At 47.3% G+C, this 17,016-nt stretch overlaps 1 protein-coding gene across 5 annotated transcripts in view; it reads left to right on the forward strand.

Moving 5' to 3' along the window:
- The first annotated feature begins 1,986 nt into the window (after positions 1 to 1,986).
- The window catches only part of lrrtm4l1 (leucine rich repeat transmembrane neuronal 4 like 1), a 241,050-nt gene continuing 226,020 nt past the window's right edge, over positions 1,987 to 17,016 (forward strand). For 2 of the 5 annotated variants that reach the window (XR_013791932.1, XM_079524524.1), the window contains exon 1: positions 16,524 to 16,632. Coding sequence is in view for 2 of the 5 variants with exons in the window: in XM_079524526.1 (XP_079380652.1) it covers positions 16,615 to 16,632 (18 nt within the window). In the remaining 3 variants the exon portion in view is untranslated. Of the gene's footprint in view, positions 2,241 to 12,410; positions 12,499 to 16,498; positions 16,633 to 17,016 lie in introns of those variants that run through there. The other 3 variants (XM_079524526.1, XM_079524527.1, XM_079524525.1) reach the window with 3 other exon arrangements.

Consider the following 17,016-nt stretch of genomic DNA (forward strand, 5'->3'; position numbering starts at 1 on the left):
CGTGAGGAGGTGTGAGCTTGTAGATCGGTTATTTTCACAAAGGTTAGGTGTGGAAACCGAGTCAAACAAAATGTACAGTAATACCTCAATACCTACATTCCAATTGACATTGCTTGTCAGGGTGAGGGGGTCCCCTGCACCCCAGTTCACGTGATCATTTTGGGGGGGGGGGGGGGGGGGGGGGTCCCCAGTTCACATAATTTGATTATTTTGGGGGGTCGCGGACTCGCAGCCTGAAGATGAGAACCACATGCCTATAAGTACAGTAGACCCAAAGTAGCAAGCTATAGTGTGCAGGAAAACCTTTGCGTTGCTTGGCAACAGTCAACTCCCCAGTATAGTTGTGGAACTATTTCTGTTGATAACCAATACATAGTGCTTGAGAAATGTTGCACAAAAGCAATATCACGCTCAAGGTGATGATTACTTCCGGCACTTGGCCTTCGCGGCATGCCCACACAACTGAATCACAGCAGCACTCCCTCTCATGTGACATTGCTTAAATGATTACATCTATCCACTATTAGAAAAATCCATTAAACATCTCTCTCTCTCTCTCTCTCTCTCTCTCACACTCTCTCTCTCTCTCTCTCTCTCTTTCTCTCTCTCTCCCTCCCCCCTGCTGTCTTAACCTTAAACCCAGCCAGTCTGTGCTGTGCATGCTGTGAGTCAGTCGGTGATTTATTTATTTATTTTTTGCCAATCACTGTTCCCCGCTTCTGGTCTGCCTCCACCTGGGTAGGCCAGAAGCCATTCCTAATGATTTCCTGTCACAGGCACTGCCTACACACAAGGGCCTCATCTCTCAGTAGTTGCTTGTAATTTTTCACCAGACACAGGACTCCCTGCTCTATTAGGGACATTAATGCTCGCTCTCGCTCGCTCTCTCTCTCTCGCTCTCTCTCTCTCTCTCTCTCTCTCTCTCTCTCTCTCTCTCTCTCTCTCTCTCTCTCTCTCTCTCTCTCTCAGTCTCACTCTTGCTCTTGTCTCGTGTATCTCTTGTTTGCTTTATTTTTACTACAAGATGCTTAAATGTTGTGTAGAGTGTTGTGTGCTTTTATAATTGAGCTCGGATTGAGCTCGGATTTGAATGAATAGTTCACATTTGAAAGAAAACAAATTCACATTACCGGTATGCAAAGTTATGCATGGTAAGAAATGAATTCTCTTCCTCTTTTCCCTTTCACCTATAGGCTATCCTCTTTATATCTGCCGTCTTCCCTGCCCCCCCCTCCCCTCCCACTCATTCTCTGACTCATCTCGTCAGCAGGCCATCCTGCTCATGGTGTGTGTGACCGACCGCTCAACGTTTTACCTCCCATATAATGTTGCACCTGCATTATTACATACATTCCTGCAATACTGGATCTGCTTCCATTTTGCAGACTACTCCCCCCCCCCCCATGTTTTGGGGAATCTGCTTTTGAGGTTCACTTAGCACTCTCATGCTTACTTCAATTGCTCCTTTGTGAATTATTTGCATCAAATTGCTTTTTGTGCCTGTGTGGTGCAGACACTATTGTGGGCCTCAGTCTGCACACTGTTTTGAAAGCTCCCCAAAAACTTTATTTACCAAGGCGCGGGAAAAAAACACCTCTGTGGCCTTCGTCAGGTATATCTATTATCTATTCATATACCTGACGAAGGCCACAGAGGCCGAAACGTGTTCCAATTTCAGATTATATTGTTGTCATTGAGAAAAGTAAAGACCCTTTTTGTTTGGCACAAACAGAGGGGAAAGAAATACAATTTACTTTGAAAAATAAATCCATGAATGTCTCTTTGTCTATCTCTGTTGATTAATCTGTTATTAAATTACAGTATGCAAATTTGAACAAAATGATAGTTTTCACAAGGTATCATGATATTGCCCACAACATGTATAATTGCCCCTATCTCAACAATTGGTATATTCCAAGAGCGAGGTTCAGCATCAACACGCAGGTGCAACACATTGTTAATTAGCAAGCTGCAGTGTCTGGCGCGCAATTTCAAGATTCTGTGTGGCAGAGAGAGAGAGTGCAGACTGAACAATTGTGTTTACACTTGTGTGCGGCTTGTACACTAGGCTAAAATGAAAAGGAAGCAACCCGCCCTACAATGTAGGCTATGCATCCCTTTTTCGGGAAAAACGTTGCGACTGCCCCAGCAGCAGCAGAAGAACTTAAGAAGACGGTGACAACTTGTTTATAATTGAGCCCCCGGATAATAACAACACCACGAGCAGCAGCAGTGTACAGGTAAACAAACATACTGCTGCTAACCCTGCCTGCCCTATAGCAATTCTGACATAAGCTTCATGGCAGGGGTCAGTCAAAAAAATCGGCACATACCCGCAAAAATGGAGGACAATGTGGCATAAAAAGACGCAAATAACCGGGCTATAATAGAAAGTTTCACACGCACGACATGCGTGCTGTGCTTTTGCTGAACTGACTGCCATGGGCACAAAGGCATAGATTCTGTCTGCATGTTTTATCTTTTTCAATATAGGCTAAGTAAACTGATATGAATACATATAGGCCTATATTTTAGTCTATACTGTGTTATGCTATAAGTCCCAGATAGATTGATAGCATTCTACATAGCAGAGTACTGTACCTGTCCAAATCTATTTATCTCATTCTACAATAAATACAACCACATATTGCAGATATTGTAGTAGCCATGCATTATGCATACAAACAAGTTTAGTTGGCGTGTTAGAGCAGGCTGGCCCATGCATGGTGCTTTTTGTCAGTGGTGGAAGAGGTACTTATTTTTGAGTGGTGTAAACCACTCCTACAACTGGCTTTGTTAGTCTGTGCAGAAAAAATGAGCATGGTTGCTATGTTCACCCTGTTCACCCGGGTGTGATTTCATTACGTCAGACATGATTTCATTACGTCAGACAGGCCTTACACCACTCAGTTCACACGGGTGTGATTTTTACTTGAGTAAAAGTATCAATACCGCCCAGGCGGTGGCGTAACCGTCTGGGCACCCGACTGGTAATCCAGTCGCAGTGTGCCGCGGGTTCGACTCCCGAGCCCGACACGGCCTTTACTGCATGTCTTCCCCCATCTCTCTCCCGTTTCCTGTCAGCCTACTGGCTGTCCCTTCCAAAACCAATAAAAGGCGTAAGCCGCAAAAAAATATCTTAAAAAAAAAAAAAAAAAAAAAAAAAAATATCAATACCACAATGTAGAAATGCTCTGTTAAAAGTCTGGTATTCAGAATTTACTTGAGTAAAAGTACAAACGTATTAGCGTAGTGGAGTAGAAGTATAGGCTAATTAAAATGATTGAAAATTATTAATACTCCACCTTTTACTTGAGTAAAAGTATCAATACCACAATGTAGAAATGCTCTGTTAAAAGTCTGGTATTCAGAATTTACTTGAGTAAAAGTACAAACGTATTAGCGTAGTGGAGTAGAAGTATAGGCTAATTAAAATGATTGAAAATTATTAATACTCCACTTGGGAGATGCTTATAAAGTATAACCCTTGCAGTTGCTAAACTCTTTATTGACCCTGACTAACTGCTGTGAATTTATCTTATCTTAACACATTCAGGACGGGAACCCCTTTTGGTGTTTTAAGGATTACGTTATTCTTTAGCTATTGAAAAATAGCAGATCTACAAGCTCATAGTGATGCACGCTACGAGCTTGTAGATCTGCTATTTTTGAAAAATAAAGCTTTTTGGGGGTGCCTGGAACAACATATTTTCAGATGGGGGTCCGTGGCCAAATACAGATAATTCTGGGGGTCCTTGATATGAAAAAGGTGGAGCGCCACTGACAGGTTTTTCAGAAAACTATTAGGATTTAGAAAACATTTTTGTAGAATCGTCCTCGGGTCTAAATGGGTTGAACCAAGAGATGAAATTAGGACTATAGGCTGTATATCTACATGTACTGTATATATGTTGGAAAGAGAGGATTTCCCCTCTGGGTGATCAGTGCATGGAGTCCAGTGCAGCAGAGTTAATCTCTTAGATTATTACCATTTTATTTGATCCCCTTTGTGTGAATATATACTTTACCGTATTCTCACAAAGACTTTAAGCTTTTTCAATAACATTTATATCATAAGTGTAGTTTGATAATTTTCTACACATGCCAAACAATACATTTCTCTCAAATATTCTCAGTGTATGTCGTCTCCACTGTGATAAAGGGATACTGTAACAGGCTGTATCAACTCTGTATAATAATCTAGACGAGACTGGCGTGTATCCTTACGTGTGGCTTTATTGACAACTCTTATTAATGTAACACCAGTATGGCTGGGTGCGTCACCTAATGTGTTCCCCGTACCTGCACACATAGGTTCCTATGCATATCTCCACATCTCCCTCTTTTAGTCGATTACCAACATTTCTTTTTAAACAAACAACTGTTAATTTCTTTTACTGTAATTACACACAATTATTTTCTTTTACTTCAACTCAAGCGTATACAGTATGAAATCTACTATTAAAGAATTACTAAGCATAACACACATTATAACTTTTTAAATGAATTACTTGTAGTGTATCTTTTCTTTTAACCAATGCAAATATATTAATGAACTTAAATTCACTTTTCCTATCTAGAGGGTCAGGGTAGACTGCCTGAGTCCCCGAAGCTGTGCAGGGATTATTCTGCCCTGTTTATCAACAGCTCTATTCTAAGACAAGTTATTATAAGTCCATTCTGACTGGTCTTTTAATCATGCGCCCTGATCTAGTAATTGTAGAAGTAGGAGTCTCTGGAATGACCCTGATGTGGGATCGGTTTCTGCGAAGACTTCCTGAGGGCAGCTCGATGTTGTAGGACCTTGGTGTCTGGGCTGGACCTGTGATGATTCCAGGCTGCTCGGTGTTCTTCACCCAGACTCTTTGTCCTGGTCTGAGATCTTGTCTCTGCTGTGTGCGGTGTCTTTTGTTGAACCAGGATGCTTGTTTCTCCTTCATTTCCTGATCCTTCTCTTTGAAAGCCTGTAGGTCAGGCCACCTCGGCTCCAACTTCTCCTGACTGACGGGCAGTGGCGTTCTGATGTTCCGACCCATCAGCAGTTGTGCAGGAGATGCTCCTTGCGCCAGAGGTGTGGCTCTGTAAGCCATGAGGGCCTTGTATGGATCCTCTCCCTTCTTCAGGAGAGATTTGACTGTTCCCACAGCCCTTTCAGCCTCCGAATTCCCTTGAGGATAACGGGGGCTGCTGGTCACATGGTTGAAGTCGTACTCTCTTGCAAAGTCCGCAAACTCTGCTGCAGCAAACTGGGGACCATTATCTGTGACCAGAACCACCGGGACCCCATGACGTGAGAAGATAGACTTCAACTTCTCCTTTACATGAGCTGAGGTAGTAGAAGTGAGGTGAGCTACTTCTATGAAGCGTGAGAAGTAGTCAACCACCACCAGGTACATAGCTGCGTTCCACTGGAACAGATCCGCTCCAACACGCTGCCATGGCCTGTCTGGCAACGGTGTCGTCAGCAGTGGGTCTGGGACGTTGTGTGCCTCCTTTGCACATATCGCACAGTTTTCCACTTTCTGCTTAATCCGCTTTGACAGACCTGGCCACCAAACGGACTGTTGTGCTCTGGCGATACACTTTGTGATTCCCTGGTGACCTTCGTGAACTTTGTTCAGCATCTCCTCTTGCATAGAGTCAGGGATGACAAGTCGTTCGCTTTTCATCAGCAGTTCATCTGCAATCAGCAGGTCCTGGCGATACTGCCAATACTGCTTAAGTTCTGGTGCGAGAGCCCTCCTGTTTGGAGGCCATCCAGTTTGCACCAGGTCCTTTAGTCTTTTGCAGATGCTGTCTGCATCTTGTGCGACTCTGATCTGCGCCAGCCTCCCTTCTGATGCAGGTAGGTGCTCCACCACTTGGTTGACGTAAGCACCCACATCCTTCTCCAGCTGCGTTTCTTCAGCCGTTGGCGGCGCCTGGATTGGGGCCCTGGACAGCGCGTCTGCTGTAATCAGGTTCTTCCCCGGTACATGTTCAATCGTGTACGTGAAGCGAAGCAGTCGCAGTCTGAATCTCAGGATTCTAGGGGGCAAGTCATCAAGGGCTCTGCTCCCCAGCAAGGAAATGAGGGGCCTGTGGTCTGTCTGTATCAAAAAGTCCATCCCTATGAGATAGGACTGAAAGCGCTCACACGCCCAGGTCAGCGCCAACGCCTCTTTTTCGATTTGTGCGTAACGACGCTCCGCCTCCAGCATGCTGCGTGAGATGAAGGCGACTGGACGCCATTCGCCTGACGTTTGCTTCTGAGACAGAACCCCTCCGAGTCCAAATGAGGAAGCGTCTGCTGCAACTTTTGTCATCCTTTTTGGGCAGTATTGTGCCAAGACAGTGGCTGAGCTCAGCTCCCGGCGCAGCTCCTCGAATGCCCGCTGCTGCATGCTCCCCCACGCCCAGTCGTTTTCAGCTTTGAGCAGCTCTCTTATGGGCTGTGAGAGCTCGGCAATACGTGGCGAGAACTTCCCCACATAATTCACCATGCCCAGATATCTCCTTACACCTGCAATGTCTGTGGGTGTGGGCATGTCTGTGATCGCCTTAATTTTACTTGGGTCTGCTTCTAGGCCCTGGGCACTGACAATGTGACCTAGGAACTTGACACGGTCCACAGCAAACTGGCATTTTTCATCATTGAGTGTCAGCCCTTCCTTCTGTAGTCTCTCCAACACTTTGCTCAGCCTGTGGTCATGTTGTTCACGCGATGATCCAAAGACGAGGATGTCATCCGCATGACACACTGTTCCTTCCAGTCCTTCCAGCATCTGTGAGAGCCTCTTCTGAAAGTGCTCAGGTGCAGACGAAATCCCAAAAGGCAACCTGTGAAAACAGTACCTCCCTAGCGGCGTGATGAACGTCGTCAGGGGGACTGATTCTGGGTGCAGTGGCACCTGCCAGAAACCAGCTGTGGCGTCGAGTTTCGTAAACACATTCGCTCCTGACAGCTTGGCGAGGGTTTCATCGACTGCCGGCAGAATGAGCCTTTCACGGCAGACATATTGATTCAGGTGGGTCAGATCCACGCAGATCCTGATTTTTCCGTTGGGCTTTGGTGCCACAACAATCCCTGCGCACCACTCTGTGGGCTCATCGATGGGCGCGATCACTCCCAGAGTCTCCATTCTCTGAATTTCCTCCTTGACTTTGTCAATTAAGGGTATAGGCACCCGGCGTGGCAGTGACAATGCATAGGGCTTGGCATCCTCTGTCAGCTTAATTTTGTACATGCCCTGCAGGCATCCCAGGCCTGTGAAAACTTTGGGGTACAGCCTTTTAATGTCAATTGCCTGCCCTTGAACACTGTCAACCGTGTAGGCCAACTTCAGTTCTTCTATTGCTGGCAAACCAAGTAGTGGTGTGGCTAATTTTCGTATGACAAACACTGGCTGTTCAGTTGTCTGGTCTTTGTACTTTATTATGCCATTGAATTGTCCACTTACTCGTAAAGCGTTGTCGCCTGGTCCCAGCAGTCTCTTTGTTGCAGCGACGAGTGGGCCATGCCGCTTCTTTGAGTAGACTTTAGCCGGAATGGCTGTCACGTCTGCTCCTGTGTCCAGCTTAAAAGTGATTTGTTGGTCATTCAACATCAGCGTCTTCTGCCATGTTTTTGACTGACCTCCTGCAGACACTTGTCCCAAGAAAACAGTCCCTACTTCCTGTTCCTGGAGTTCATCTACTCTGCTTGACTTTGTTTTACAGAGAGCCGCATAGTGGCCTTTCTTGTGGCATTTCCTGCACTCTGCGTCCCTTGCAGCACAGTTGTTTAGGGAATGTGGCGGTGCTTTGCCACATCGTCCACAGTTCTTCTGCCCTCTTTCATAGTCTGTTTGACCCTTGCTTTGGGCACCTCTCCCTGTCTGTGTTTGTCTCTGAAACTTTTTCTTGAACTTCATCATGTCCACATTAGCTTCTCTATGGTCCGTGCTATTTGTGTCACGCACAATGGGCTGTTGCTTTTTAATGTCTTCATGTTGTCTTATTTTTAGGACAGCTTTCGCCAGAGTTAACTCACTGTCCAGCTGCAGACTCTCTGACAGGCCCTGGTGTCTTATGCCGACCACCAACCTGTCTCTGATCAACTCTTCCTGCATTGCACCATATTGGCAGTGTTCTGCTAGTTTATAAACTGCAGAAATGAACGATTCAGCCGATTCACCTGGCTCTTGGCTTCTTTTGTTAAATCTGCATCGTTCATAGATAACATTGTGTTTGCCAACAAAATATTTATCAAAAGCCTCTTTCACAGCACTGTATTTCTTTTTGTCTGCATCACTTAAGCTCAGCGTGGCCAGAATGTCATCAGCTTTATCACCCATGGTATAAACTAATGAATTTACTTGATAGTCTTCACCTTTTTGGTCCAGTCCAGCAGCAACTCTGAACCTTTCAAACCTCCGGATCCAATTGGGCCAGCTTGGAAAGTCTGAGAAATCAAAGTTTTCTGGTGGACTTATGGAGAACAGGGAATCCATCATCTTCTTTCTGGGCCGTTTTTCTTTATTTTTAGAAACTTTATTTTTTCAAAAAAAAAAAATTCTTTAATGCAGCTTTAATGCAGGCTAGCGGGATTACACGCGATGCTGTTTCAATAGCACTGAGTCTCTACCCAACTCGGTAGCTCTCTTCTACTACAGTTTCTAACTGCTAGTAGTTAGCTTAGCAACTGACTGGGTTCTTACTAGTGTAGGCTACAAACGTCTGTTTCTTCTCTCCACAAACGTTCTTCTTATCTGCCTCCGATATTCACCGTGACGGGACTCGGGACTTCTGACACCATGTAACAGGCTGTATCAACTCTGTATAATAATCTAGACGAGACTGGCGTGTATCCTTACGTGTGGCTTTATTGACAACTCTTATTAATGTAACACCAGTATGGCTGGGTGCGTCACCTAATGTGTTCCCCGTACCTGCACACATAGGTTCCTATGCATATCTCCACAGATACAATTTAATTTATTGCATACAATACAAATGATTGGAATGAATAACGAACAGGTCAGCTCCATATATGGAGATCTAATGGTGGCAGCGAGGGAAGTGTCTTGAGTGTACAGCCAGGGTTTGATGAGTCTGGCCATATATTGAGCGTGTCTTTCTTGAGTGTACACTGTACAGGGTTTGATGAGGTCAGATCAACATATGGAATGTCAGAACAGGTCAGCTCCATATATGGAGATCTAAGGGTGGCAGTGGGGGCAGTATCTTGAGTGTACATGGGTTTGATGCGACCCAGGTATAGGGCCTGGCCTTAATTTTTGGGCCTGTTGAGAATAATTCCAGGCGCGGCTGCACTAATAACTTTGGGGGCACGACATGTCCAGTTGGTCAACATCTAAAGTTAACCTATACTTGAACAGTAATTAAGACTGTTTTATGGATGTGAAATAAATAGCAGCAAACGGCGTTTCATTTATGAATAATATATACTTCACGCGTGTGCTTGTGTGAGTGTAGTGTGTGTGTGTGTGCTCAACAAGTACATATTACCATTAAGACGCCTGAGGGCGAGAAGCGAGCGTTTACGCATCCGCCTGGGTGACAGCAGACTGCTGGGCGAGCGCTGGCGCTTTGGAATGGAAGGGTCAGATCAACATATGCGCCTGGGTGACAGCAGACTGCTGGGAGGGTCAGATCAACATATGCGCCTGGGTGACAGCAGACTGCTGGGCGAGCGCTGGCGCTTTGGAATGGGGGTCAGATCAACATGTGCGCCTGGGTGACAGCAGACTGCTGGGCGAGCGCTGGCGCTTTGGAATGGGGGTCAGATCAACATATGCGCCTGGGTGACAGCAGACTGCTGGGCAAGCGCTGGCGCTTTGGAATGGAAGGGTCAGATCAACATATGCGCCTGGGTGACAGCAGACTGCTGGGAGAGCGCTGGCGCTTTGGAATGGAAGGGTCAGATCAACATATGCGCCTGGGTGACAGCAGACTGCTGGGCGAGCGCTGGCGCTTTGGAATGGAAGGGTCAGATCAACATATGCGCCTGGGTGACAGCAGACTGCTGGGCGAGCGCTGGCGCTTTGGAATGGGGGTCAGATCAACATATGCGCCTGGGTGACAGCAGACTGCTGGGCAAGCGCTGGCGCTTTGGAATGGAAGGGTCAGATCAACATATGCGCCTGGGTGACAGCAGACTGCTGGGAGAGCGCTGGCGCTTTGGAATGGAAGGGTCAGATCAACATATGCGCCTGGGTGACAGCAGACTGCTGGGCGAGCGCTGGCGCTTTGGAATGGGGGTCAGATCAACATATGCGCCTGGGTGACAGCAGACTGCTGGGCAAGCGCTGGCGCTTTGGAATGGAAGGGTCAGATCAACATACGCGCCTGGGTGACAGCAGACTGCTGGGCGAGCGCTGCCGCTTTGGAATGGGGGTCAGATCAACATATGCGCCTGGGTGACAGCAGACTGCTGGGCAAGCGCTGGCGCTTTGGAATTGGGGGTCAGATCAACATATGCGCCTGGGTGACAGCAGACTGCTGGGCGAGCGCTGGCGCTTTGGAATGGGGGTCAGATCAACATATGTGCCTGGGTGACAGCAGACTGCTGGGAGAGCGCTGGCGCTTTGGAATGGAAGGGTCAGATCAACATATGCGCCTGGGTGACAGCAGACTGCTGGGAGAGCGCTGGCGCTTTGGAATGGGGGTCAGATCAACATATGCGCCTGGGTGACAGCAGACTGCTGGGCAAGCGCTGGCGCTTTGGAATGGGGGGTCAGATCAACATATGCGCCTGGGTGACAGCAGACTGCTGGGCGAGCGCTGGCGCTTTGGAATGGGGGTCAGATCAACATATGTGCCTGGGTGACAGCAGACTGCTGGGCGAGCGCTGGCGCTTTGGAATGGGGGGTCAGATCAACATATGCGCCTGGGTGACAGCAGACTGCTGGGTGAGCGCTGGCGCTTTGGCATGGGGGGGTCATGCCAAATCTTAATTTTCGGGCCTGTTCATAACTAGTTTTCGCCAGACGCGGCTGAACTAATGACTTTGGGGCAGGCCCGTCTGGAGTTTAAATGGACAGGTTGGTATCAGTCAAAAGGGAGACATCCAAAAGGAAGGATGGATGGGGAAGGATTAACATATGGAATGTCAGAACAGGTCAGCTCCATACATGGAATTCTAAGGGTTTGAGGTCAGGTTGCTGCCGGCCAATATTGATGACATCTCCATATATGGCCTTAATATTGATGACACAGAAAGGATTGACAGATTGATAGCTCTTTCTCGATTCTGTGGGTGGTGGTGCATGGCCGTTCTTAGTTGGTGGCAGTGGAAAAGAGAACGGGACAGTCTACAGTGCAAACATCGTCAGCCAAACATCTTCAGCAGCAGCAAGCAGAGCCTCAGAGGGAGAGCGGGTCACAAGGGGACCAAGGAAGGCGTCCAGCAGTGAGCACCACCTCATCCCGCGGGAGCTGCGGCTTCCAACTTGGCCAGGACATTCCAGATGGAGAGAGGACAGAAGGAGAAGGGAGCAGCAGGAGCGGAAGCTCTGCTTCTTCAACCACCAAGATCACCCAGCTCCAGGGTGTCATGGAGGCAACCAGGGCGGGGGCAGCGACAGATCGGGCGTCGGCAGCAGGAGCGGTGGCAGCACTGGTGCTATACGGGCCAGGTGAGAGCCGAAGAGGGAGGGTGGGTGGAGAAGGACATGGACACAAAGCCATAAGGATGTGGTTCCATGCCTTATAACGACCTTTCAATGTTGTGGCCCTCCACAGAAAGGGGTTTGAACTGTACAGGAGATGTCTTTTGAGGACGCCACAAGGGGTGGCTGCTGAAGGGGCGGGTGGGGGGGTGTCACGGGGCAGCCCGTGCCCTAGACAATATCAAGGACCTTGCACACTGACCACACAGCTAAGTCAACTTGATCATTGACAAACCAGCTGGATTGGAAGTGACAGTTCATATATTGTACAATTAGATTTTTAGTAATTAACACAATGATTGAAAGAGTTTTAAATATGTTTATATTTGTATTTATTGACACTGAAGTTGCATTGTGTTTGTCACCCGTTTTCCTCTGCAGTGCTGGCACTCCTCTCTAGATTGGAGGGTGCCAAGTGCTGTAGAGGAGGAGGGGTGTTTGTTCATGTTTGTTTTATGTTTGGTTTTATTTATGTTTTTCTTCATTCTCTAAATTAATTGGACCTGTGAAATTGAGTGAAGTTGTACATTTAATATTCCTAAAATATAGTAGGGTGGAAGAATTACTCGTAGGCCTTAGTTGGCCGTGTGGTTGAGTTAATGAATGACCTTACTGATTAGAGGATGGTTTGCCCCACCTGTTTAAGAGCAGGATTGCTGCAGGTGGAGGCAGTTCAGTCTCACTTGAGGCTAGGTAAGAGACAACAGGGGAGAACTGCAAGCCAGGGAAAAGCCTGTAACAGTTCCTGCTTGTCTCTTGAGTGTACATTTTGTTTCATTGGAAGTAACGTTGTTTTGGCCAGTATTATTTTTTGTACTTTGTCGCCGACTTGCACTGCACTTTCAAGGTAAATAAAAAGCCTGAAATGTACTTGTGGACCTGTCAACTTCCGTGTGTGTGTGTGTGTGTGTGTGTGTGTGTGTGTGTGTGTGTGTGTGTGTGTGTGTGTGTGTGTGTGTGTGTGTGTGTGTGTGTGTGTGTGTGTGTGTGTGTGTGTGTGTGTGTGTGTGTGTGTGTGTGTGTGTGTGTGTGTGTGTGTGTGTGTGTGCGCACGCGCGAGGGTGGCAGCACGGAGGTGAAGCACCGCAGAACGCCAACGTTGTTTTTATGAAATATTAACAACCGCACCCGTTGTAACTACCACCGTTAATGTAGTAGGTGCATATTCGAGATGCATTTGCAATTGCTGTGGATTATGTGCTTGATCGCGACGATCAAGCGTGGGTACAAGGAGGCTCTACTCACCGGTAGAATCTACCAACAGCCACGGCCCCCCGACGGCCCCTCCCGCGAACATTTACCGGGGAGTGAGGCATTGGACCCGGCTACGTTCCAGCAGTATGTCCGTCCGCTGTCGGAACAGCAATGGGTGAATTTCCAGGCCCAAGAGAAGACGTACAGGGACCGCTTAAACACTAAGCGACCGCCGCACGAGAAGTTTGTTTCCTCTGGCGATCCAGGAAAGTGGATAAAACTCGCTACAATTCTTAATGGAATATTCTTCAAGAACGGAGTATTTACAGCTCAGAGCCACAGTGGAACAGCTTTCGGAATACAACTTCTGAAATACGTGGCAAGAGTTCTGAAGAAGTTCCCGCGGCTACATCCATATCCTGATGTTTTGACAGCTACAACAACAGCTGACTGGATCCGCCTCCAGCTGTGTTCCCTGCGTGACACTGTCCTGCCGTCACTACAAACAGCAGCGCGCCCTGGTTCCACCAGGGGGCGTAAAGTCAGCAGGAACAAGCTAGCAGACCTCTGGCAGAAGAGGAGATCTAAGGCAATCCAGGTGATCCTGAACAACAGTGAGTACCTCGACCCCCCCTCCTGCCCCAGTGACATTACTGTCATACAGTCTTTTTATGACAATAAATGTAAAGACCATGGGCATAATAATGATCTTCCACCCCCACCTTGGCACAGAGATGTGCCACCACCTGAACCTACATTCCTTCCTAACACTGAGCACTTTACTGCTGAGGAGGTACAGGATGTTCTACATGGCCTCCCTAACTGTAAAGCCAGCGGCATCGATGGGGTGACATACGAGACTCTAAAAACCACACAGTCGTGTCAGATTCTAACGCCAATCTTTAATGTCTGTCTGGAAAACAGAAGAGTACCAGATTCATGGAAGGGAGCATTAATCCACCGTATCCCAAAAAAGGGCAATATTCCTGAGGATCTAACAACATGGAGAGATATATCTCTCCTACCTACCATCTACAAGGTGTTCATGAAGTGCGTACTAGCCAGAGTCCTTCCATGGCTCGTGGATGCTAACATCTTGTCCACCAAGCAGAAGGCTTACATCAACAGGCAGGGCATGAATGAGCATGTTTTTAGCCTCAAAACAGGAATAGATGACTTTAAGCATGAGTCTTGTAAACTGTACTGTGTTTTCCTTGACTTCAGAGACGCCTTTGGAACATTAAGCCACAAAGTCATGATTCAATCACTGGAGGAAATACAGCTGCCCCAGATGTTTATTGACATTGTGAAAAATGTTTACAGGGGCTCCTTTATTCAGGTAATATGTGGGAAAGATCTAACCCAGCCAACACCACTACAGATAGGCATTAAAACTGGCTGTCCATGGAGCGCAGTCAATTTTATTATTGCCACCAACCAATGGATAAAGTGGATGTGTCAGTGTGCCCCCCATGGTGTGATCTCCCCGAACCCTGTACAGGGATACGCGGATGACATTTCCTTGGCCTCTAGGGAAGAGAGCACAATCAAAAACATGCTCTCCAGGACGGACCGCTTTTTAGAATGGTCAGGCCTAGAGGTCAAAAACACGAAATGTGCTGTCTTGTACGAAAGGAGGAGTGGAGGGAACCGGTGGTACCACTCCAAAACAGACACACCCCCAGTTTTCACCATAGCCTCGAAACCTCTACGTGTATACACTCTCCATGAGACATACAACTACCTTGGACATAAAATCAACATCGCAGGAGAATGGAAGGAGCAGGTCAACAACATCTTGTCTGATTTTACATCTCGGCTGGACCTGATTGACAGGTGTCCACTGCCCCTGACTATGAAGTTGGAAGCAATCAGACAGGTGGCGCTCTCCAAAGTTCAACACCTGTTCTCCAATGTCCACATTCAACAGAAAGGTCTGCGTGAGATGAATGACAAAACAGTGAGCCTAGTGCGAAAATGGTTTGGACTCAACTCACACAGCACCCGTGACATAATTTTTCATCCACAGTGGGAGGGAGGACTGGGAGTCCCAAACGTGGAATGGATCTACACCAGCATGAGGATTTCTCACCTCTTAAAAATGTTAAACAACGATGACAAGGATGTTAGGGAGCTGGCTCGATCCTCCCTGTTCCTGGACCTAAGGAGGCGTAAGGTCCCACTGGCCAGGGAGTTAGAGCCACACTTCCTTGGCTTCCGGAGGAAACCCAACGGGAAACTGGACACCCATTCCGCTGGCTTTGGGGTTTGGTCGGACTGGCCAGACCTAAATGACCTCTGTGTCCGTACTGGAGTGTCCCTGGAGTGGGTGCGGTCTGACTCAGAGACTGTGAGGGTCTCCGAGGATATCATAACTGACCCCCTCACCCAGGTCAGGGCAACGGTCAACTATGCTGGACACAGTCACCTGCTAACATCTACAGGTGCCAGACGAGTCCTCATGGATGTACACCAGCACCAACAACAACAACACTGGACTGGACTAAAACTCCAAGGGAAGCTTGCATGTCTTCCCCATGCTGATCACTCCGTTTCACACGCATTCATCAAGAACACTGCACTCAATGAGGACATTATCACATTTACAGTTAAGGCCAGACTACAAGTCCTTCCCACCAGACTCAATCTATCCATCTGGTTCCCCACCACTCAGGTCCCTCATTGCTTGCACCACACCACAGAACAGATCACTGAAACACTGTCACACATCTTGAATGGATGTTATGCATATAAAGGAATGTACATAGCACGCCATGATAGAATAGTGGAACTCATAGCAAAGGATATATCAAAATACCATGCATCTTCAGTGAGAATGTACAAACATTCCAAGGTCATTCCATCCATGTTCCAACTCAGTGATAACTCAGACACCTTTACATCTCTAGCAGCTAATACACCAGATATTGTTGTGGTTGAGGAAGAGTCCAGAGAAGTGTCTGTATTAGAGATAGCCTGCACCTTTGACCACAGCCTAGAGGAAGCCTTTATGACCAAGGTCATAAAATACCAACCACTTCTACATAACATCTCAGAGCTGGGCTATAGGTGCAGACTATTTGTCTTTATATTTGGCAGCCTAGGGCATATGCACAGACTGGTTGTTAGAGGGTTCCAACAACTTGGGATGCCCAAAAAGGAGGCAAAAAGGCTGGCAAAGTATTGTGGTGTCTCTGCTATAATTGGCAGCCGTCATATATGGCGGAGACGCTGTTACTTATACCCATAGAGTACTGTGTGACATGCCTGTTGTATCACGAAAACACATGCCATGACTTTGCAAATGTAACTCTAATGCACCTATAATATTTGTGTCCTTGTATGCATACCCTTTGTGTGGACATAAATAAATGGTTAAAATGTGTGTGTGTGTGTGTGTGTGTGTGTGTCATCGAGTCCACTTCTCTCTGTCTGTAGATGTGAATATCATGAGCCTCATAAAAACAATTGTGTCTGTCACCTCACCTCCCACGGTGTCCCATGTACACTGCCATCTCTCTCTCTCTCTCTCCCTGGCCCCCAATGCATACAGTGATAGACAGTTCATAGGCTATGCTACTGTACTGTACATACTTCAGAGGATATACATTTATCAGCCGCTCTAATATTGGTGTCATTGTGTGTCTTTGCAGCCACGGCAGAGTTGAGTGACGTTCAGACGTACAGTGTTCCATCACCGTGTCTGGTGCAGATCTGACGAGGTGGGAGAAAGACTGGGAAAAACGGACTATCACCTCTCGACAGGACAATGACAACACCAGGACAGGTGAGAGGGTTGAGGGGGTTGCGTGTGTGTGTGTGTGTGTCTGTGTGCGTGTGTGTGTGTCTGTGTGCGTGCGCACGCACAGACATGGCAATGATAGCATCTTACCTCAGCAGTAGAAATGTCGGTTCTTAAGTTCTGTGTAGGATAGGCGTGTATATCTGATCCAGGAACAGATTAAGACTCACAGGTGGCCTTTGGGTTTATTATCTTTCTCAGGGCCCCTCAGTGATACCCAGAATAGGCAGTCAGGTGGGCACGCAAACACAGTAATCGGATTGTAAGGCATTTGTTGGTCAAGAAATCTGCTGTAGAGAACTGTTTACAGGACTTGCATCTAAAAAGGGTCCCACATTGGGTCTACAGCTATATTGCCCGTAACAGGGT

This window comes from Electrona antarctica (assembly GCF_951216825.1).
Source record: "Electrona antarctica genome assembly, chromosome: 16".
Taxonomy (NCBI): Eukaryota; Metazoa; Chordata; class Actinopteri; order Myctophiformes; family Myctophidae; genus Electrona; species Electrona antarctica.